The 22,605-nt window shown below is 43.0% G+C and overlaps 1 protein-coding gene across 2 annotated transcripts in view; it reads right to left on the bottom strand.

Moving 5' to 3' along the window:
* GSK3B (glycogen synthase kinase 3 beta) overlaps nt 1–22,605 on the bottom strand; it is a 253,978-nt gene that overhangs the window by 129,834 nt on the left and 101,539 nt on the right. For both annotated transcript variants that reach the window (XM_024202437.2, XM_024202439.2), the window contains exon 3: nt 11,674–11,757. In XM_024202437.2, coding sequence (XP_024058205.1) covers nt 11,674–11,757 — 84 coding nt within the window. The remainder of the gene's footprint in view (nt 1–11,673; nt 11,758–22,605) is intronic.

The following is a 22,605-nucleotide window of genomic DNA, read 5'->3' as shown; positions in this document are numbered from 1 at the left end:
AAAGCTAGAGAGCTTTTCTTTCCTACAAGTGTCTAAGACACATTGCTTGGGAAACTCACACAGCTGCTGCTCAAGCTATACCTGTTCAGTGGATACAGACACCTCAAGTCTCCAGGATTGACAATCTGCCACCATGCACCAGTGCTGCTGATTTTTAAAAAAGTTTATGAATAACTGACATGCATGTTGGGGCCCCTCTGAATAGTTCTTTTCTCAGGACCTGCTGGAATCCAGCAAGTTCCTTCTTTTCCCCCCCCCCCCCCCCCCCCCCCCCCCCAATCTTTCAAACACTGTCATAACCACTATCCTTCCAGCCAAGGCTGCCTGGATAAGTCCCCACCTGGAGCTAGTTAATGTTCTTTCTTAATCAGATGTCTCAGCAGTAATTATTCCCATCACTGCCTTTCCCCATCCTCTCCCACCAGACTCAACACTTGGCCCCTGAAACATGCAAGTCTCTGCTGACCTGGAGTGTGAGCGAGATAGCAAGAGACTATACATTTAATCCAATCTGCTATTGCAGTTCACAGTACTATCCTGACATTTACTAACACTTAGAGACTGAGGGTGTTGTATGGGAGTAAATTTCTATTCCTGAGCTGGATGGACTTTTGGCTGTCTGCCATTATAGGCAAGGCCAACAGGACTAAAATCAATTACACCTTGCAGAAAAACAGTCAGCATTTTGCCTGCTGTTCACGCACTATCCGAGTTTCCATTTTGATGCTTTTTGATTACTGTAGATACCAAACACCTATTTGAAACAGATTAAATGTTACATAAACTTAAAAGTAAATATTGTTTATGTTTGATACTTATGCTTCTGGTTGTGCACACATCTCTCCACTGTTTTGTCTCCCTGTTTTGAACATGGAAATTAAATACATGGATTGATCAGATTATTAAATGCTCTAACACACCCTCGTAAAAAAAAGTTATGAAATACTACAATGAGAATGCAGATAATAAAATTTGGCATTGCGACCTCCATTATACCTGGTTTCACTCAGCTAACTGAGCCGTCCCTGATCAAGTGGATTGCCTTGCGCAGAAAAATGCTTTAAAACATGAGAACATTCTGAAAGAGACATCACAAAAAACATTCAGCTTGCCCAGCTTTATTCTCGCTTGGAATACAGTTCAAAAAGATTCTTTCAGCAAAGTCCTGTCAAAAAGATAGCCAAGGTTTCAGTCAATCACAATTTTACATTTGTGTGACAGGCTAAATGCAAGACAGCAATCTTCAGCCTTGTGGAATGATAGCAAAACAGAAAATCAGTAAATTAGAAAAGCAAACCTTCCTATTATGCTTTGATCTTCCAGAAACAGGCTGACAGGCACACAGGTTTCCTGTGCAGGGCCTGCTCAACACAAGCCGAAAGAGCAATATGATCGCTAAGCCCAACAGGATGGCGTACCAAGATCGCCTGGACCTGCCCACAATGCCTAGAATCCTGTCTGTCCCTCTGAATACTGTTTAGAACCCTACAGATGACAGACAGATAAGATTGCCAAAGGTTGGTATGGAAAACACTTGCTTTCATTAAGAGAATATTGCACTTTCCAATTAATCAATCAATCTTCCCTGTAGGGAAGCATTCCCTACTATTCAGCCTCTCTTTTTCTTTGCACTGCTGCTTGGTACTGGCTTTGCACCACCCTAAAAAAATAACTCCCCCGTCCTTGGAATTTATATCTTTGAAATAAATAATGGTAGATTGTTCTGTCCCTCTTAGTAGTCACCTGGCCCACTACTGAACACACATACCAAAAAAAGAGAAAGAAAAAATCTTTCCTCATAACTCAAACTAGTAATGGTGATGAAGGTTTATATGGGATGCATCCAATAGCTCAAATTCCTAGTGACAGGAGAGAACATCTACTGATGAATCCACTGAAAGCCTTCATCTTCTTGTTGAAGCATGAGATATACCTATTGCAAAAATAAAGCACAGATCTCCTTTTTCTTGGCTTTCTCAGCCATTGAAATCAATGACTTTCTAGGACCAAAGTAATGGAATTCTATTCATGGTCCACTTGCCAAAACCCATCTTCCTCTTGGTGGCTGCTATACCCTCCTTCCCTCTCCCTTTGTACCTGATACTCCCTTCCACTGGCAACTGTTGCCCTCTTTCTCATTAGTTCACTTACTTGTAGAGACTTGTAGAATAACTAATAGAAATTAAAGAAAGGAAAATTTAGTCTAGAAAATTCAGGGGATTGAGGGGGAAGGAAGGCAGGAAGTGTCCTAGTCGTGAAATTTATTAAGGGGCGCAGGGTCTCCCGTCATAGGAATATGGTCTCTCTGAGGAGATCTACTACTCCTCTTGCATGAGGCTTTCCTTATTTTGCTCGTTCTGTCTTTCAAAGACCTAGAAGGCAATTGAGCTGTTGGAACTGATGTGGAGCTGGGGTCCAGGGGAATCTTTGGGCCTGAATCTGAAGCCGGATGAAGGGAGCACTCCATCACAAGTTTTAGTTCTCTGTCCATCTGAAGCAACTCTTGAAGCTTGTGCAGATCTTGTGCTTTAAAGACACAGGCATATCCCTGGGGTGGTGATGTCAGAGTCAGCGGGTGGTTAACTGAGGCAGGAGTAGATGCAGACTGGAGCTGGGGCTGCTAGTGTGGAAACAGGCAGGAGGCAAGGGCTTGCTGGAGCAGTCTGTTGAAACTACTCGCATTAGGAATGCTCCTGACCAGGTAGTGATGTTGAACAGACTGGACAGACGGCTTCCCTTCGGAGTCTATACACCTACCTCAGCATCACCTGGGTGGGTCCTCAATTCTGAACTGGTTGAATGGTGTGGGGCCTATCACAAGACCTTCAGGTAATTGCCTCTGATAACTCTCACACTCTGGCTCAGGAATGACTCATCAGGCTTAAGCAGGGTCAGGGATGACTCAGGCTTTAGCAGGCTCAAAGATATCACATCACCCCAACTTCAAAAGGTGTTTACCAGGTATCTTCAAACCCAGTCTGTCGGTATATGACCAGTGGAATTTCCCAAAGTAGCTGGGATACATCTAGGCTGTCAGCTGCTTCCCATGAGTGATCAGCTGGACCATAGCCCACCCAATCAACGAGGTACATGAGCTTCTCTTGGAGAACCTTAAGTCCAAGATCTGCCACACCTGGTATACTTGCTGCCTTTGGACCATGACTGGGGGGGTGGGGTGGGGGGACAGTAGGTGGCTTTATCTGTCCAGGAAAGTTGTTGTCAATATACTTTTTCAGCAGGGACATATGGAATACTAGGTGCACCCTCATCATATTGGCTAACTGGAGTTTGAACACTACCAGGTTAACCTGTTGGATGACCTGGAATGGACTGAGATAGCTGTAATCCAGCTTTCTTAAGGGCTAGGCAGCGTCCAGGTGCTGCATTGAGTGTTATACTTTACCCCTGACCATAATGTGAGGGGTGTCCTGACAATGGAGGCTGGTTTATCGTTTGTAATCCCTCTGGGCTGATTTCAGGTGGGTTTCCAATTCTTTGCGGAAGTAGTGTAGGAGCTTAACCAGGTTGGAGGCTGCAGGAAAGTGGGAAACTGGCAGCTCAGACTGGTGAAACTGAGGGTGGAAACCATAGCTGGCCTGCAAAGGACTTTGATGGACTGACTTGTGGTTGGAATTGTAGTACATGAGCTTGGCAAAAGGAAGAAGCAGCACCCAATTATTCTGACAATAATGGATAAAGCAGCGGAGACAGTGCTCCAGAATTTCGTTAGCTCATTCTGTCTCTCCATCAGTTGGAGGGTGGTGAGCCAAGGAGGCTTGTAGATTAAGATCCCAGAGCCAGAAATGAGAAACAAACTGCAATCCTTGGTCAGAGGTAACATGCAATGGTAAACCATGGAGCTTGAGGACACAATTAAAAAATAATAGTTGGGCTGTCACCTTCATGGTAGGGATTTTCCAGCCATCTTTGTGATGAAGTCAACAATGACAAATATGGCTATGTAGCCCTGGAAACTGGAAAGGTTAATGATAAAGACCATAGAGAAAGGAGCAGGGTTGGGATGGAGTTGGCAGAGGAACCAAAGCACCCAGGGATTTGGTACAGGATTTTTTTTTTTTTTTTTTTTTTTTTAATAATCTGAGCACAGGTCCAGATGAAATATGACGGGTGCTAATGTAAATGCTTCTTTCAGTTTATCAAAAGCAAACTAGGCTTCCTGATTCCAAACAAAGGCAGTGTCCTTCAGGAGCAGCTGGGTAACTGAACCACCTTCAAACACCCCTTGATGAACCATGGGTAGAAGGTGGCAAACCTCAGGAACCTCATGCTTTACACATTGGGGGAAATGATATATCCTAAAGTTAGAGGTGCACTGAACTCTCAGTTCTTGGGTTTCCCATACAGGCCATTTGCTCCAAAACACTTAAGTACCAACCAGATGCACTGGTCATGAAGGGCTTGATTTTCCAAGAAGAGAATGTTGTCCAAGTAGATCACTACAAACTGGTCCAGAACATCCCTAAATGTGTCATTGACAAAATGCAGGAATGTGGCTGGGTTGTTGGAAAGACTGAAGGGCATGATGAGGTATTCAAAATGGCCATAGCAGGTGTGAAACTACCTTCCAATCACGCCACTTGTACTCACTTAAAAACCTCTCTCTTTGTAGTTAAATAAACTTGTTTTATTCCTTAATCAAAACTAATTGAGTGTTGTCTTTAAACTGAACTGTGCTGGTAACTCCATTTAAAGTGGCAAACGGTTATATGTTGACCCCTTACAGGAGCGACAAACCTTCAATATCTGGACTGTCTAGGAGAGGGCTGGACAGTGCAGAACACACATTTTGGGAGGAAAATCCAGGACTGGGAGTGTGTTGGTGTCACCCTGCAAGTGGCAACTGAGGCTGGTGAAGCCAGAGTGTGACTGATGTGTGGCTGGCAGGCTGCAGCTATACACAGACACTCAACGGTGTTACCTGCAGCCTGGAAGGCTGTTTGTGAGCAGCTCAGGTGGGAGCCTCAGCACAAAGCATTGTGAGGCCCCCACAATGGCAGGGCAGGTGGTGACACAACCTCTTACTGGTCTGGACTTCACCCTGGAATGTCATACCAATGTCTAAAGTAGTGGGACTACTGATATCCCCCAAAACAATCCTATCCCACCTCCTTTTCCACCATCCACTTCATGGCCGGAGGTTTAGGAAAAAATAGGCTTTTTAAAGAAAAATATGTTAACCTACCTGCTGTAAGCTGACTCAATCAAAAGCTACAGGGAAACAGTAATGAAAAAGAAGAAATCAAACTCTCCTCATTAATTAATGCATAATGGCACAATAATAATAATGGCACTCCACTTACATAGCTCTTTCCATACACAAATCTCAAAATGATTTAAAAAAGAAGTATCAACTTCATTTTTTCAGATGGGGAAACTGATGCAAAGCACAATTTTATTCTATATAGCACATTTCATAATGTAGCCCAGAACATTTTGCAGAGTTAAATGCAGTTAAGCTAAATAGAACATGATAGCTTAAAAGGAGAGACATTGAAAGGTATGGACAAGGAAAAAAAGATTTTCAGCGGAGATTTGTAATGATTTGGTACCACTGAGGTGAAGAGATACACAAAGGTCGTGGCAGATGGCACAACTTCAGAGGAAAAGATTTTCAAACCAACTATAGACGGATTTTGTGAAACTGTGAAAAGACACTGACATCCCATAAAGTGAAGGGGGAGACCATGGAGTGTGTGAAACATGTGAGCAATGTGGCCACACTGTGAGAGAGAACTTTAAGCACATATTTGGGGACAGAAAAATGGACATGGATAATACACTACTCACAAACACAGCAACTTTATCCTCAATTCATTGGGGTGATGCTACACCCCTGCCTTTCCCTGGGATTCTTATATCACTGGACCCTGCTTAGAGAATCTCTCTTTGTATCAGGTTCTAGAGAGCTCTTCCTAGACCCGAAGAAGAGCTCTATGGAGCTTGAAAGCTTGTCTCTTTCACCAATAGAATAAAAGATTACCTCACCCATCTTGTGTCTCTCATATCCTAGGACCAATATGGCTACAACACAGCAAACATGTAATTATTTTCATTCATTCTCACTACCGCCCACAGAGTTCTGAATGGAAGCAGTAAAACTGACCAAAATTGTACTCTGATTCGCTAAGTTCTGAGCGGCAGTGGTGTCCCAAGAAATGCCTGTCTGCAGACTCAGGAGAACACTATATTAGATCACATTAAGAAACTCATTTCTGTAAACATACAAGTTAGAAACTTAATTAACTTAATTTACTTAAGTTTAAATTCTGCAGATATTGATGGGTTAGGACCTCAATTGTCAGGACAAGCTTTCTACTCACCGGTGACTCATGGTGATGGGGAGAGGGGGTTTGGCCCAGTTCTCTAAAAGCTTCCCAATGGCCCATCTTAGAAAATCGTCATCTGTGCAGTTTGGAGGCTCAATAGAGTCTCAGAAGCCATTACAATGAAGGTAACTGAGATGGCAAACAACCTTTTACTTTTCAGTTTGGAAGCCTCTGGCTCTAGGGGTTTGATGCTAGAACTGAACTGTCAACCATTATTTATAAGATTATAATAAGATTTTCAAACCTGTATCGCTTTGGTACGTCAATGCTGTGGTTTAATGCTGGGAAGCCTTGTTTTGTTTTTTTGCTTTGTTTTATTTTTTAAAGTGAAGGAATTCTACTTAAGTGTAGCATTGATGCATGTAATGATTATGGGCTAACAGCACTGAACAACTTTTTTAAATTTACAAGAATAAATTAATGAAAAACAATTTGAATTTTGCTGTGCTAGAGAAGTTCCCACATATTTTCATAGTGGGGGCACATCTTAGAACAATTGTGTGTTGTAGATAATCTACCTACTCACTGGTGATTGCACAGACCTCCCCCACACCTTCACGATTCCTTAACATCCCTGTTGCAACTACAGCAACTGCTCGCCTGGATGAAGTAATATTAGAAAAGTACTCATGTATTTTTAGCTTCCCTTAATATAATTTAGCAGCTGGAAATTAGAAGCCAGAACCATGTGACCATCTAGTGGTCTGTGAATCACTATCAAGAAATATCAAAACAAAATTTTGTTGTTTCAAAACAACATTTTGAAACAAAATTAGTTTTCATTTTGACAAATGCAATATATTCAAATGAATATCCATTCAAAACCATTTTCATTTTGGTCAAAAAGTTTTGTTTTGAGATTTCTGATTCAAAACTTTTTATTTTTCATTCCTTAAGAATTTTCTGATATTTTGACACTCTGTTCTGATTTGAAAGGGAAACTAGTTTAAAAGTACTGAAGTTTCCAGCAGGCCATTTTCTGCCCACCTATAATCACAAGTCAGAGATACAGGAAGTTGTGGGAGTTAAATCTGTATGCAAGTGTAATTTTCAGGTTTCAAGGTTCAATTTGTTAAAAAAGTTAGACTGAAGTCAAAGAATTTCTAAAGGCCTAGCCACTACCATTAGGTAGATTACCGTGGACATCACATGAGAGGTGGGTTTTGCATACTGCAGAAGATTCCCTGCGTCATCCTACTAAATACAAACCCGAAAATTTTTAGGCCTCTGAGATTTGCTTCCTAGAGGGCAATACATCAAACTGCAAGGTAGCCAACTACTTTAATATCTTACACTGGAGGAAGATTCCTGTACAACTATCAGCACCAGTGATTAAGCATCTCAAGGCCATATTTTCAGAAGCGTTCAGCACTCACATCTGGTGCTATTTTTTGTTGTTGTTTTTCTAGTAACAGCTCAGCACCTAGCAGCAACCACTGACAACAATGAGGTGCCAGGAGCTGAGCACTTATGAAATGTGGCCCCTCTACTTCAAAAATTGGTGTAAGTCTGAAATAAAGGTCAGTAACCAGATATGAAAATATTTATTATCCTTTATGCCAACTTTCCAAGTGCCATTTTGCATAGCACCAGCGAAGATGGCTGCAACCGGCCCTATACCAAACAGGAAAAACTACACTATTTAAGCTGTCCTGTGCAACCCTTCACCCTCCCACATTGACAGGCTGGAATTTGTCCCATTTCTCAACAGGACAGTTAAAGTCTCAAGCAAAGACAAAGAACAATGAAATTAGCTATTCTTAGCTGCATATACAAATATATAAAATAGTGTTCCTAATCTACCACCGACATGATTTTCACTGCCCATCAACTTCAGGAAAAGTGCTGTGTGCAACATTGACCTCCATACCTGGCCTTCAATGACCTCACAAAAGCATTTGACTCCACCAATCATGAGGCTGTGAAGAATTCTCCTTAAATTTGGATGCCTGCCAAAAAAATTTGCCATTCTCTCTGACTCCATGACAACATGTTTGTGACTGTTGTCGGCAATGGATCTGAAACAGACCCCTTCCTAGTCAAGACAGGAGGTAAGCAAGGTTGTGTCAGCTCCAACCCTTTTCTCCATCCTCCTTGCCATCATCCTTCTTCTCATCAGTGACAAGCTCCTCTCCGGACCTGATCCCCAATACAGAATGGACAGCAAGCTCTTCAACCTCAATCGCCTCCGATCCAAGACCAAAACTATCATTAAGGCTGTGAGTTTGTCACAGAGGTCACGGAAATCACAGCTTCCGTGAATTTCCGGGACCTCCATGACTTCTGCAGTGGCCGATGCAGCTCAGGCAGCCCCTGAGCCAGCTGCAACAGCCACTGCTGGGGCAGTCTCGCGCCACCGCGCCCTCCTCCCCCAGCAGCAGCAGAAGTTTGGGTGTGGGCTCAGGGCTGGGGTGCAGGACAGGTTGAGGGCTCTGGACGGCGCTTACTTTGGAGGTGGGAGGGAGGAGGGACTCCCTGGAAGCGGCGACATCCCTTGGTTCCTAGGCCTCCACCTGCAGATACCGCCCCCACAGCTCCCATTGGCCGTGGTTCCCGGCCAATGGGAGCTGTGGAGCCAGCGCTCGGGGCGGAGGCAGCGTGCAGAGCTGCCTGGCCATGCCTCCGCCTAGGAGCAGAGGAAGGGGGATGTCGCTGCTTCCAGGGAGGCATGAAGCCAGGCAGGAGCCTGCCAGCCCCGCCCCCCCGCCCCCCCAGGCTGACCCCCTCCTCCCCTGCAAGATTTAGTCAAGGATATATAGTACTAGTTATGGACAGGTCACGGGCCATGAATTTTTGTTTACTGCCCGGGACCTGTCCATGATTTTTACTAAAAATAGCCATGACTAAAACATAGCCTTAACTATCACTAAATCAGTCATTGAACTCCAATATGCAGATGGCTGTGCCCTGTGCGCTCACTCGGAAGAAGATCTTCAAAAAATAGCCAACACGTTCTCTGAGGCCTATAACCAATTTGATCTCACACTCAACACCAAGAAAACTAAGGTACTCCACCAACAAGCTCCGAATCACCAGGATCCTGCTCCCGTAATTCAGATCAATCAAGAAACCCTGGAGAACATCAAGCACTTTTTACTTCGGCAGCTACCTGTCACACAAAGCTGACATTGATGAGGAAATTCAACAGTGCCTTCAAATGCACCAATGCAGCTTTTGGACACTTGAGAAAACATCTTCAAAAATCGTGACATCAAGAATCAAACCAAGCTTCTCATGTACCAGGCCGTTGTTGTCTCTGCTCTCTTATATGGGGCTGAAACCTGGGTCAGGTACAGTAGACAACTTAAGGTTCTTGAATGATACCATCCATGGTGCCTCTGCAAGATCTTCCGAACCAAGCGGGAAGACTGAGGCACCAACATCAGTGTTCTGTCCCAAGCCAAACCTCCAGCATTGAAGCTATGATCATCCACCAACTCCTCCATAGGGCTGGTCACGTTGTTCGAATGCCAGAAAATCGAATCCTGAAGCAGGTCATGTTCTCACAATTGTGCCATGGCCAATGGACAAGAGGGTGGGGGGGGGGGGGCAAAAAGTGCTTCAAAGACACCCTCAAAGCCAACAAAGAAGTGCAATATTGACAAACTCATGGGAAACCCAAGTCCTCAATGACCAAAATGGAAAAGGACTTTGTTGCAAGGATCCCAGTATTTCAAGATCCAACAGAAACAACACAAAATGGAGAAATGGGATAGAAGGAAAGAACACACCGCAGCCCCACTCAACAATCTTGATCCACCCCTTCCATTGGGAAACGTGATTGTGACAAGATCTGTGGATCCTGGATTGGTCTCATTAGCCACCTGCAGATCTACCAGCAATAACTGACTATCGTTATATGGAAGAGAACCATCCTCGAACTCTGAGGGATCGTGGACTACTATACTATTTTATGTTTCTTTTTCTTGAAAATTACAGAGGAAGTATCACAATTTAAAAGAACGCTGCTCATCTCAGCATTTTGAGTCACTTGCCATATACAAACATTGTAGTCAAGTGAAAAACACTTTCCACTAAAACTAACATTGCCAGTGATCTAGTTGTTTGTACACTGCACCGCTATGTGGTAAAATCTGATAGAAACCCTGCATTTATGCTACCTAATAGTTCCTGCTAGAAAAGTCCCTGGATTTTTTTCTGAGACATTTTAACCCCAACATTGTTTCCAGCAGGCCTTTGAAATTTTGCAAGGAGGAAGCCCTCAGACTAGACATGTGCCTTTTGCTTATGCCATGAAATTCTATTCAACGTGGCTAAGATATAAACTGTTAAACCACCCCTTCTCTTACTTGCATTACTAAGGAAAATTCTGACAACATGCCAAAATTGTAACTGAACACGGTAACAAACAGAGCCTAAACTGCCATTCAAACAGCAGTGGCACAAATTTGTACTCAAAATGCCAGGGAACTACCAGAGCAGCCTGGGATGAGGGGAGGAAGAAGAGAGCCAGATCAAACTTCCCCCTGACCACAACCTCTATCACATGGCTTGATGGGTCCATTTTGCCCTCTGGGGTCATCACATGGGGGAAGTGCTTCTCCAATCCATGGAAGAGGTGGAAAGACCCAGACTAGACTCCCCTCAAGTCCCTGCCCCTACCATCTTGGAAGAGTAGAGAGACCCAAAAAAATAAAAGGGGAGGGGGGAAATCCCAAGGCCTGCTTCTTGCACACTCTTCCAGTGTCACTTTCTGGCACCAATACTGAATAGAAAGTTCTTGGTTTGTTTATTTTTAAGTTCTTTTTCTACATTTTCCATTTATTACATCATTAACTACAGCTTTTGGTATATGAGGGACAGTTTTGAGATACTGATGGATTTCAGAACTGAAGATATTTCAGTAGTCTTGCTTGACCCCTGTATAACACAGGAGGTGACCGAATGTAACACATGAAGTTCTAAAAAGTGGCTGGTGGCCGTTCACATCTTTAATAAAGAAGTGACACCTATAGAAACCGCAGCTCCCAGCTATGCAGTTCTTCATCTTGACCCAAACAGAAGGCTGCTGGAATCAAGACTGATCACTGCATACTAGGAGCCACAGTACCCATGGCCTACACCTCGATAGTCAGAAGTTAAGATCAGCTCTAACATGCTCTGCCTTACAAATTTGATGCCCCTCAACTCAGGAACATCTGAGCTCCTGGTATGCACATTTACCATTGTTTTCTTATTCTGGACTCCACTATTTTCCACACAGTTTTTAATACCCCTAAAAATTCAAAGAGTACAGTGTTGTTATAATACCACTAAGTAGCCTTAATGAAGCTTATTGTCTGTGAGCCTCTCAATGCTAACTTACCTTCTCTCCGCTAGAGTAGAAGAAGTATCGCAATCGGACAATGTTACAGTGATCCAACTTTCTCATGATCTGGAGCTCTCGGTTCTGAAAGAGTAAAAGCACCGTGAGGTTAGGAAAATTGTGTTTTTTGTTGTTGTTGTTGTTGTTGTTTTAAACAGTGGTGTTACGGTGTACTGTGCACCTTAAGTGTATTGGCCAAGAGCACATGAAAGCCACTGAATCAGGGATGCATTAGGAATGGGGTGTTGAAAAGAAAAAGTCTGGAAGTTTAAATAGGAATGTAAGTAGCTCCTTTGCCATAAGTACCAAATGTGGTTTAGTCTGTCTCATGTTGCTCCTCATTCCTCTTCCTCCAATTGTTTTAACTATAGTATTCAAGGGTGCAGATTTTCTTAAACTAAAGAGCACTGTAATTAAACAACTAACCCAAGGTGTTGAGCACCAGAGCTTGTTGCTGACAAGCAGATGCAATAAATGTTGTACTCAAACTCAGAGTTAGTTTTCAGTTTGTATTTTCTAAGCTTTGAAAGCTACATATTCTAGTTTGAATGGTCAGCAGGCTTGAACTGTTCACAGAGTGGAATGGTAATGATTTCACAGTTAAGGCTGCAGCAGGGTTTTAAATCTATTTTGAAGATGCTGTAAAAGTGGTAAAAACAGAACAGACGTTAACTGACATTTTATTTTTTCATGTTGGTTTGGTGCATGTTGGGTAGACACAACTAATTAATCAAAAATAACAATTCCAAAGTTTTAAAAGGTGATTCCACCTTTTCTTGGAACCCTTTTGTCAGAAATGTCTAGAGCTCATGGATCTGATTTTTGTTTGGACAATATTATAGAAAAGCAGGTACTCTCTTTTTCTTCACAATGGTTTCTAAGCTGCTATTGCACAGCACACAGAGAGACAGGTGAACACATTTCCACACCAAATACTCCTGTTGCCTAAGGCAGTTCCCTGAGCTGGGAATCAGACAACCATGCATTCCAATCTCACTTCTACTGACTGAAGTCTAACAAGATTTATACAGAACTATCAGAAGGACACACTGTTTTGCTTGGCAGAATAAAGACAATTACTGTTAGTGACTAAACATCTCCACTTCGTAGCAATCCAAAAAAGCCATTAATTTAAAATACATTTATACAGCATGATAAATGTGCATTAGCTCATGACAGATGACAATGGTCCCTGCTTCAAAAAGCTTAAGACAAAGTGAGATGGTGACAAACATAGGTGTGCAGGGAAATAGACTGGGGGCCCACAGTGATGAGCCTACAGTACAAACAAAGCAACAATCCATTTTCCAGAGAGCTTACACTCTAAAAACAAAAATAAATGAAGGACTGAAGTATGGATGGGGATAGAACACAAAAGGAGATGTAACTAACAAAGCCATGCCAATTCATGTATTGTTATTGGTACAGTCCCGTCCTCCCCCCCACACACACCATCCCCTAATCACTTCTTCCATGTTCTCTTTTCCACATCTCTTTTACCTCTACCTAAACTGTAGGAGACAGTGTAGTGTATCAGTAGCAAAAGACGTTCAAGCTTATAGAGACTAGTCTCTATAAAATCAGATCTGAAGCTAGCTTTTTAAACACATCCAATTTTGAATGTACCCCTACACCTTAACTTTGCCAGATTTCAACTGATATCTGAAATTTGGCATGCAGCATCTTAGTCAGAGGAAAAATCTTTTTGCAAGACTTGGGGCAAATGGGAAAAGAGATTTGAGAGCTAGAGGGTGGGGAGGGTTAAAAAATTCAGGCTAGTTACATTTCTGGGTCGTTTTCTTAACTTTTTTTTTTTTTCTTTGTCACACGTCCGGCCAAAACAGCTTGATTTAGAAACATTAAATTTGTCTTGTTAGCACTGTTACCTCTGACTAAATTCGGGAAGATTTGGGAGGGAGAGAATGTTTCCATACACTTAAGTGCACATAGCTAATGTTTGCTTTATAAAGCATCACTGTCATAATATGGACTTCATAAGCCATGCATCAAAGCCCCCTCCTGTCCCGTCCCCCCCCAGTCATTACTATGCAAACTTCAGAAACTCTATGGATCATATGGAGGTCTTAAAGTGTGCATGGTTCTGACCCTCAGTTCAAGACGCTTTCTACCTTCTGCTTCAAAATCCTTTACCATATAGCCTTAAGTACAGGTGCTAGCTAGGAGGCCTTGAATTTTAATCCTATCACTGTCACTGACTGAATTTAAATAATGCTTTGTATTATATAGCACTTTACAATCAGTGACATTTCACAACACCATTATGAAATTGGCAATCATCTTTGTTTATAGATAAGAAAACTGAGGCTCAGAGAAATGACTGATTAAAAGCCCCACTGGTTGTGGCAAATCCATGGAAACAATGCAGGTTTTGTGCACGACAGGCACATAAGCTGCCTCAAATTACCTCTCTAATGTGCTTCATTTCTAACCTGGAGAAGCCAGCTGAGGGGGGGAGGGACGGGGGGAGACGGACGGACACGACAGAAGGGAGTTCAAATCTTCAATCATTCTGTCCCTGATCTCTATTAAGATTGCTAAAAAAGAACAAATATTACCAGCTATGCTGGTGTTTTCTGTAAGGCACATTTATTCACTGGGAAGAAGAATGAGTTCAACATTTCACACTAACCACTGGACATTCATCATATAGTATCAGCTTTTAGTCATTAGAGAAACAGGTCAAATCTGAACCACTGATCCTAAATATGAAAGGCTCCATATGCCATCAGTCACTCAGCTCTCGATTATGATAGCAATCTTAATACTTTCTGGAGGTGTTCACATTTCCACTGGAGTACTGAACACAAGATTGGAAGTCTGGAAGTTCTGAGATCGAAACCCAACTCCACCAGCAATTTTTTCATTACATGACCTGGGACAAGTAATGTCTCTGCCTTTGTTTCAACAGCTTGAAGACGGGGATAGTAATAATTTCACACCTCCAACAGGTATTGGAAGATAAATCAATGTTTGTACAGTGCTTTGAATGTGTAAAGCACTACACAAGTATTATTTCAGCAGTATCTTTATAAACTCCTGAATAAGTGTGTACACTCCAGCTCATACTGTTGCTTCATGTTCTTAGGATCTGCATGTCTGATAGCATATAATAATACATTCCGGAAATCAGCAGATGTTATTCTAACACTGTTACAAGTTCTATTGTGTGTCAGTATCCCATTCCAGGACAAGTGCGATCTCTGCTGCTCTGACGCCTCCCACTCCATTTCCTTAGGCGCTCTCCCTGACCATCTGTCGCAGCTCTATGAACAGCTCATTACTGAGTGGTGACAGGAGAGTTAATTCAACCAAATACGCAGTAAAACTAACACTTCACATACTAGAATCTAACAGGATAAAATGAAGGATTTTTATTTCTTTAAAGTAAAACCTAGCCAATCTCTGAATCACAGTTCACCTGAACAAATTAGATCAAAAATACATAAACAGCTGTGAAATTACAACTGTTATTGTAACAGGGAACACATACTAAAGTTAATTATGATTAAAATAGTCTAATGCTAAAATATGAAATGCAGTAAGCTAAGGACCCATTTTTCTCATATTAGTACTCCAAGCATATAAAATTTCCCTGAACACAGCCTAAATACACAATAGCCACTCACTTTACAACGTAGCATATTACCAAATAGTTCACAACTACAATGACTGTTCTTGCCTTGGAGATCACTCAAATCATAGCTTTTGAAACAAACAGAAAAGCTCCAAATAAAGATGAGAAAGTGTGAATGGACTACAGCATATGAAATCAACTTCTATTATTAGTGAGAGCCTTATTACATAAATTAGTGATGGCTACCTTAGATACAATTAGAACAGATAAAATGCTTGTCTAAATACAGTGCAACTAAAATCATTTCAGAGACACAGTCAAGAAAGGCTGACAGAGCACATCCAAAGTAGAGGGTGGATGAAAACACAAGACCTCTGCTCATACCCAGTAATGCCTCTTTCTTGTGTTCCAGAAGCAACAATCCAGCCAGTGACTTGAGTGATATATCCAATGCGCAAAGACAAGCTTCTCCTAGCACAGTGGTTCTCAAACTCTGGGTCAGGACCCCAAAGTGGGTTGGGACCCCACTTTAATGAGGTTGCCAGGGCGAGCATTAGACTTGCTGGGGCCCGGGCCCGAAGCCGAAGACTGAGCCCCACTAGCCAGGGCTGAAGCCCAAGGGCTTCAGCTCTGGCCAGCGGGGCTCAGTCTTCGGCTTCAGCCCTGGCCAGCGGGCTCAGCTTACAACCCTCCCCCCACCCCCGGATGAAGCCCTCGGGGTTCATCTTTGGCCCCCCCAACCCAGGATGGCAGGGCTTGTGCTTCAGGTTTGGCCCTCCAGCCCAGGGTGGCAGGGTTCAGCCATGCTCAGGCTTCGGTCCCCCGTAGTAATTCTTATTGTCAGAAGTGGGTCACGGTGCAATGAAGTTTGAGAACCCCTGTCCTAGAATATCTTCTATCAACAATCTCACCAAATGTTACCATCCTAGTTTTCTTAAAAGCAAGGAAAAGGCTTGGTATAAAAAGGCTTTTAAATATTTTCTTTGGGGGTAGAGTATGGCTTTTTCCAGGTTGTACATTTCCAAATTTCTACAACCCTTTGCTAACCATAGCTACAAACCACAGAGCAGTTAGTCTAAATCAGAATTATGATCTCACTAAACATTAGTGAATGTGCAACCCTCATTCCCAACTGCCACAATGGAGAACAAAATAAAGCTTCATTTATACTGAAATAAAGAATTCCTGAAGCACACATTTCTTTGAGAAACACTGAGTATTAAGGGGCTACAAACAGATCTCTTTGCAACTTATTTGCAGTTTGTGTTATTCAGCTAAAACCAGAATGAAGAAGGGGTGTTTACATGTGAACCTAGAAAGTTAAACTCTACGTTTTTTCTTGGTGATAAAATTATAAAATCTGATGTGCCAAAAGTGCCCCTTCAGTAATGATTATTCTATCACTTCTAAAACACTCTTCCTAGCCCTGAATGTCAAAGAGACTACCTATATAGCTTCTTATTTTAAATTAACCTGATTGCCCATCCCACATTTGAGTTACAAAGGGTACGTCTACACTTACCGGAGGGTCCGGCGGCAGGCAATCGATGTTCTGGGATCGATTTATCGCGTCTGGTTAAGACGCGATAAATCGATCCCGGAAGTGCCCCGGATCGATCCCGGAAGTGCTCGCCGTCGACGCCGGTACTCCAGCTCGGCGAGCGGAGTACGCGGCATCGACGGGGGAGCCTTCCTGCCGTGTCTGGACCCGCGGTAAGTTCGGACTAAGGTACTTCGAATTCAGCTACGTTATTAACGTAGCTGAATTTGCGTACCTTAGTCCGAAGTGGGGGGGGGTAGTGTAGGCCAGGCCAAAGGTTGACAGGACATGCTCAGATTATAATAATCCTGTAATATACCAAATAAAGCTTGCGTCATGTCTTTTTTCTAGCCTTCCGGAAGAAGCTCTAGTCTCCCCCACAGGTCCCCACCCAGCAGTGAAAATTCATCAGAACACAAGTAAACTGCAACGGATTTAGAACTGCAGATTATAGACCAGGAAAACAGCTTTTCTTTACAACAGAAGTTCACAATGTTATTCATATTATGAACCTTTTCTTGATCAAGAAACTGATCACGAATGGGAGGCACTGTGCCTGGTCTCTCTCTCTCTTCGCGCCCCCCCGCTCTCCTAGACATACAGCCTAGCTGCCTTTATTCTTTACTAGGTGCTACCTGGGACAAACCTTTCCTGCTGGTGGCCGAAGGTTCTAGTCTCACTGGTATCCCTACTTGCTGAAGACAGGCCTTGCATGCTTTCCTCTTATTTATAGCAGCAACACATAGGAGATGGAGTTACACCTGCTTTACCTCATTTCCACTTGATTTCTGACTTCTGTGATGGGGACATTAACCTATATTCTCAGATGGTTTAGTGCTTCTGAACTTGCATCTTCCTTGAGTTGGAGCAAGTAAAGTGAATGAAGAAGTTGCTGAAAGGTTTTGTATAGATCTCAACTGTATACCATATCAACATGTCATCTGGGTCCACACATGCAGGGAGTTCCTTCAGTTTTTCCCAGATAAAGGCATTTGGGTTTGGGTCCTTGTGCTTCAGAATGACTTTTTTAAAACCTCAGGGGAGTTCACTGAGGCTGGTTTCCTCTGCCATGAGCATCAACACTTGTCTACAGAAGTTTAGCTTAATGGGTTAGACAAATGGAACACAGTACTCAATCTGGAATAAGAGTGCTTCACACACAGAATTATTCAGGAATAGCTACATGTGTAGACAAGCCCTTAGAAACTCTAAACCCACTCTGCCTCATGTATCTTACCTGGGAACAGGCCTGGTTCTTCGGAACAGACAAGGTGTACTGAATCTTATCCAATTCACTCAGACTGCAATGCAGGAATGAACCACTGCCCACTATTTCAGCAACAGAATTCCTTTGTTTCAGGCCATGGCTTTAAGTAATGGTCCCTTTTGGCCTCAGAATCTATGAATTTGTATCATGTTATATGGTTATACTGCAGACAAATGAAAACTGACCCAAGGACAGTAAAAACTTCAATAATTTCAGCGTTCTTGTCCTTCAGGAACCTTCTAAGCAAAAATTTTGTAACCATCTTACCACTGATGGCAAAGCACAAGTGGATAACAGACACTTGCAGGGACAGGCCCAAAGATTATCATTTTTAGGAAGGCCTTGACCTTCCTACAAGGTTGTTCATCCTTAGAATAGTATTGTTCTTTTTGTTAGTCTGGAGATTGTCACATCTATCCTGGATTTTCCATGAACACAGCTGTCTCTTGTACAACCAGAGACCAGAGAGTTCTAATGGTTCTGCTAGAAGCTGCACTTCTGCAAAAGTAACGAGTGCCTCATTCCAAATAGGCGGAACCTGGGTGCCCTGTAAGATGAAGGCTTTATGGGATCTGCCCAGGCTTCAGTTCCAGAAGACTCTCTTGTTTGAGCTTCAGTGACTGATCTGGGGAGAACTGCAGTTAGGTCCAATTGTCTAAATGCACCCCGCCCCCTGTACTCTCATACAAAATGTCTGCATCTTCCTCTTCCTCCTCCTCATCTCCATCCTCCCATAGATCATCTTCTTCAGCCAAGGTCTACTATTATGACCCTATTAAGTTCAATTTCCTCTGTAAACTCCTCAAATGGTCAGAGGAACTAATGCAGTCTTCTCACCCATGAGTTAGGAGGGCAGTGATGGCGCATCAGAGATATTCCCTTTCTGCATGGGTTTGGATGCCTGAATGGTAAAGTGTAAGAACTCCACTGAATCTAGAATTACTGGGGAGTCTTCTGTACTACAGAATTTTGTTCTTAGTGGTGAAGAGATCCATGTGATGTGATGATGAGATCTTGCAGGGTAGGGAACATTGGACTTCTGGCCTCCTTATTCCCCTCTTGCAATGGGGGCCGTGAAGAGCAGGACAATGAGGGAAAGAGGAGCAAGGTTGGCTTTGTGCCCTTGTTTGAGCAATCCTGCCTTTGTTTAATAATAATAATAATAATAATAATTAATGGAGATATCCTATCTCCTAGAACTGGAAGGGACCTTGAAAGGTCATCAAGTCCAGCCCCCTGCCTTCACTAGCAGGACCAAGTACTGATTTTGTCCCAGATCCCTAAGTGGCCCCCTCAAGGATTGAACTCACAACCCTGGGTTTAGCAGGCCAATGCTCAAACCACTGAGCTATCCCTCCCCCCCCAAGTTCTGTCTTGGTTTAGCTGGGGATGTTGACCTGATCAGACAAACTGCATCCCTGTCCCCACCTTGGACATCATCAACAGAGGACTGGTTCATCTGATCATGGCTGAGTTGCTAATCAAGTGGTTACTCCTGGTATTCAAGTAGTTCTTCTGCCCCTCTGCCAGATCTGTTCTTCCTCTCTCCCAGGAGGAATGCCAAGTAGAGCAGCTTCTCTGTTTCCCCACCTGGGTTGCTATCCAGGAGTTGGTGAGGGAGTGCCTATTAAAGCTGCTGCTGTTAAAGGGAGGCTACCACTCTCAGAACAGCTGTTTTGAACTTTCTACATCACCACCACATGGAGCAAAGAAGCAAATTATTTTGTGTCCCTTGAGTGCTACCAGTAGCCGAGCCCACAGGTATGCTTCTGGAAGTTTGAGGGGCTGGGCTAGAAGACTTTGCTCTGTTATGCTAGCAGGATAGGAGATTGCGCCTGTTCTGTCTTGGTCCTGAATGATGATAAAGTCAAGTAAAGTAGGGGCAAAGCTACGCTTGTATCTGCTCTCCGTCTTCCTATGCCAGATAGTGGAAATTACCTTTGCCACAGTGGCTGAAAATAGCTGAATGGAACTTCTGGACCTGTTCACTAGATGAGTCCATCTCTGGGTTCTCCAGAATGCTTTCAAAAGACAGCCTTGATAAGGTAAGGAGTCCCTCCTCCCAACTAGCCCCCCTCTATATCTGAAGAAGAAAGGTGCAATGCTAATTTGTATTGGGGCCTGGCAATGAAGACACATGCTGGCAACATCACCTTTGCAATGGTCAGCCACTTTGGATGCCAATTGCAGGAGTTTGGCGCATATAGGATGTGCTGTGACAGGGCATTTCTTAGACCTCTTTCTAACCATCTTCCTACTAGAGGGTGAGATCCCTACCCACATGCTGAAAAACAAACAAGTGGAAGTTTGAGATGGTTAAACCTTATTATATGGGGGTTTATGGCCATCAAGACCTGCTCGCAGAGAGGAATTATAACCCGAGCATCTGGATTGCTGTAAGAAATTAAAGCACACCAAAGCTGCAGGAAAGGGAAAGTGAATCTAACAGTGTTTGGATGCAGCACCGTCAGAGTAGCTACTGAGCCACAGTGCTCCATAGGCCATAACAGAGGACACCATGCTGCCAAGAAACAAGCAGAATTGATCAAGATCAGCTTGTTCTCCCTGAACCCCACTAGCAGAGCCCAACTTCTGCAATCTATCTCATTAAACCTAACAGATTATATAGAGATAGCCAGCAACCAAACCCACCCATACTTTCAAATGTCCTCCTGAAATGTGTCCCAAACACTCCTGTTCATTAGGTCTTTGAATGCTGTCCCTACTCCCTACAACAGGGTATGTTAACTGATTCCTAGAGACAGAAATAAATAAAAGATACCAATCTAGGAATCAAGAACCTAGTTCCATTTCAAAAGGCAGGTGCCTGTCCATCATCTTGCAGAATCCTGCATTTCTTCCTGTTTGTCCAAAACTGCCATTGAAATAGAATTTGGGGGGAGGAAGGAATGTAGAACTGGATCCTAGTGTTCAACTAGCATCCCTTGAAGTCTTCTTTAGATTGGGAATTTGCCCCAAGCCCCGCACTTAATGACTAGTCACCAATGCAAATTTCAACTGCAGACAAGAAGTTTCAGGCAGGGATAAACTCCCATGTGAATCATGGCCTTCCTTGTCTATGCTTGGGATTTGAACTGGTGCAGGCCACTGATTGCTGGAATTGGTGCAAACTTCCAATGCAGACATGACCGAAGTCTGTAATGTCTCACTTTTTAGCATGGGGCTTGCAAGTCCCAGGGAATAATAGCATGACTAATAATAGTAACCCCCTGAACAGAGAGTGTGGAAAGCCAATCAATGCTCATATCATCATCTACTGTCTGGGTTAATACAGGACAACACTAGGGAAAAGAATAATGATATTTATCAAAATGAAAGGTAATCCACATCCATGATATTTTATTAAAAAAAAAAAAACCAACACACAGAACAGCCATCATCCAGTTAGTGCAGGCCAATTGGTGATTATTAATTACTTTCAGTCTCGTTTGGTTACAGCACAAGTCAGGAAGTCAGGATTCTGCCTGAAACCTGACAATGAACAGCACAAATAGCATAGGAGGGGGTTTGAGGATTAACTACTGTTCATAAAACACTTTGAGATCCATCCTCAAAGGTGCTGGGGACATATGAATTATATCAATTAGTATAATGTTAATGTTCAGGATTTCCCTAGGAAAAAATGCACACCACTGTTGGGTGAGATGTGGCATAATAATTTTAAAGCAACAACTATAAAGGTGTTTTCTGAGACACTACTCCCCCCCATATCCCTCAAACAAGGTAAATCCCGTAAGTTTCAAATACCACATTTAGAATAATAAAAATATCAATTTGTGCACACAGTAAAGCAAACACTCAGATGTTCCCCTCAACATCAAGTAGTTCAAACAGAAAATCAGATGTTTTTGTACATGTGCTTGCTGGTCATATTCCCATTAAACATAAATAATAGTCGCAACAGCACTTTCTATTTTATGTAACCAAAAGCAACGTGAAGGCACAAGCTTCCCCCCTCATCCACAAATCCCACAGTACCCAAAAACTTCCCATGACCCATATCCCATAAACCTAAAGGTACAAAAAGATTATGGGATATGGTGGGCCATGGGACAATTGTTTTTGGATGTTGGCCTAAAAAACTACTAATGCAGAACATCCAAAAAGGTCAGAGACAAAGCAATGTATGTTAGCTACATTTTAGCCAAAGATTACCAGTGTGCACAGCAACCTTCAGCCCTGGCACACGTTCAGATTACAGAGGTGAGCATCAATTCAGAATGATGCAACAGCCGCAGTCTGCCTCATGAGATCAGCATGCACAGCACACTTGGCAGTATCCGAGTCCAAACCAACAGCCTCAGATGGTACAAGCAAGCGTAGGTGGAGCTACAGGTGAACTGCCAGCCAGCAAGCCAGTGTTTTATTAAAGCTTGACTGATATGAAATGTTCAACCAAACAAGGCTGCGAAGATGGTGTCGCCAGGAGGGCTTTGGCTTCCTAGACCACGGGATGCTATTCGAGGAAGGACTGCTAGGCAGAGATGGTGTTCACCTTTCGAGGAGGGG

The sequence above is a fragment of the Terrapene carolina genome, unplaced genomic scaffold (assembly GCF_002925995.2).
Source record: "Terrapene carolina triunguis isolate 2854851 unplaced genomic scaffold, T_m_triunguis-2.0 Scaffold242, whole genome shotgun sequence".
Classification (NCBI taxonomy): domain Eukaryota; kingdom Metazoa; phylum Chordata; order Testudines; family Emydidae; genus Terrapene; species Terrapene triunguis.
Note: the sequence above shows the minus strand (reverse complement) of the source record. Positions and strands in the feature narration are given on the sequence as shown.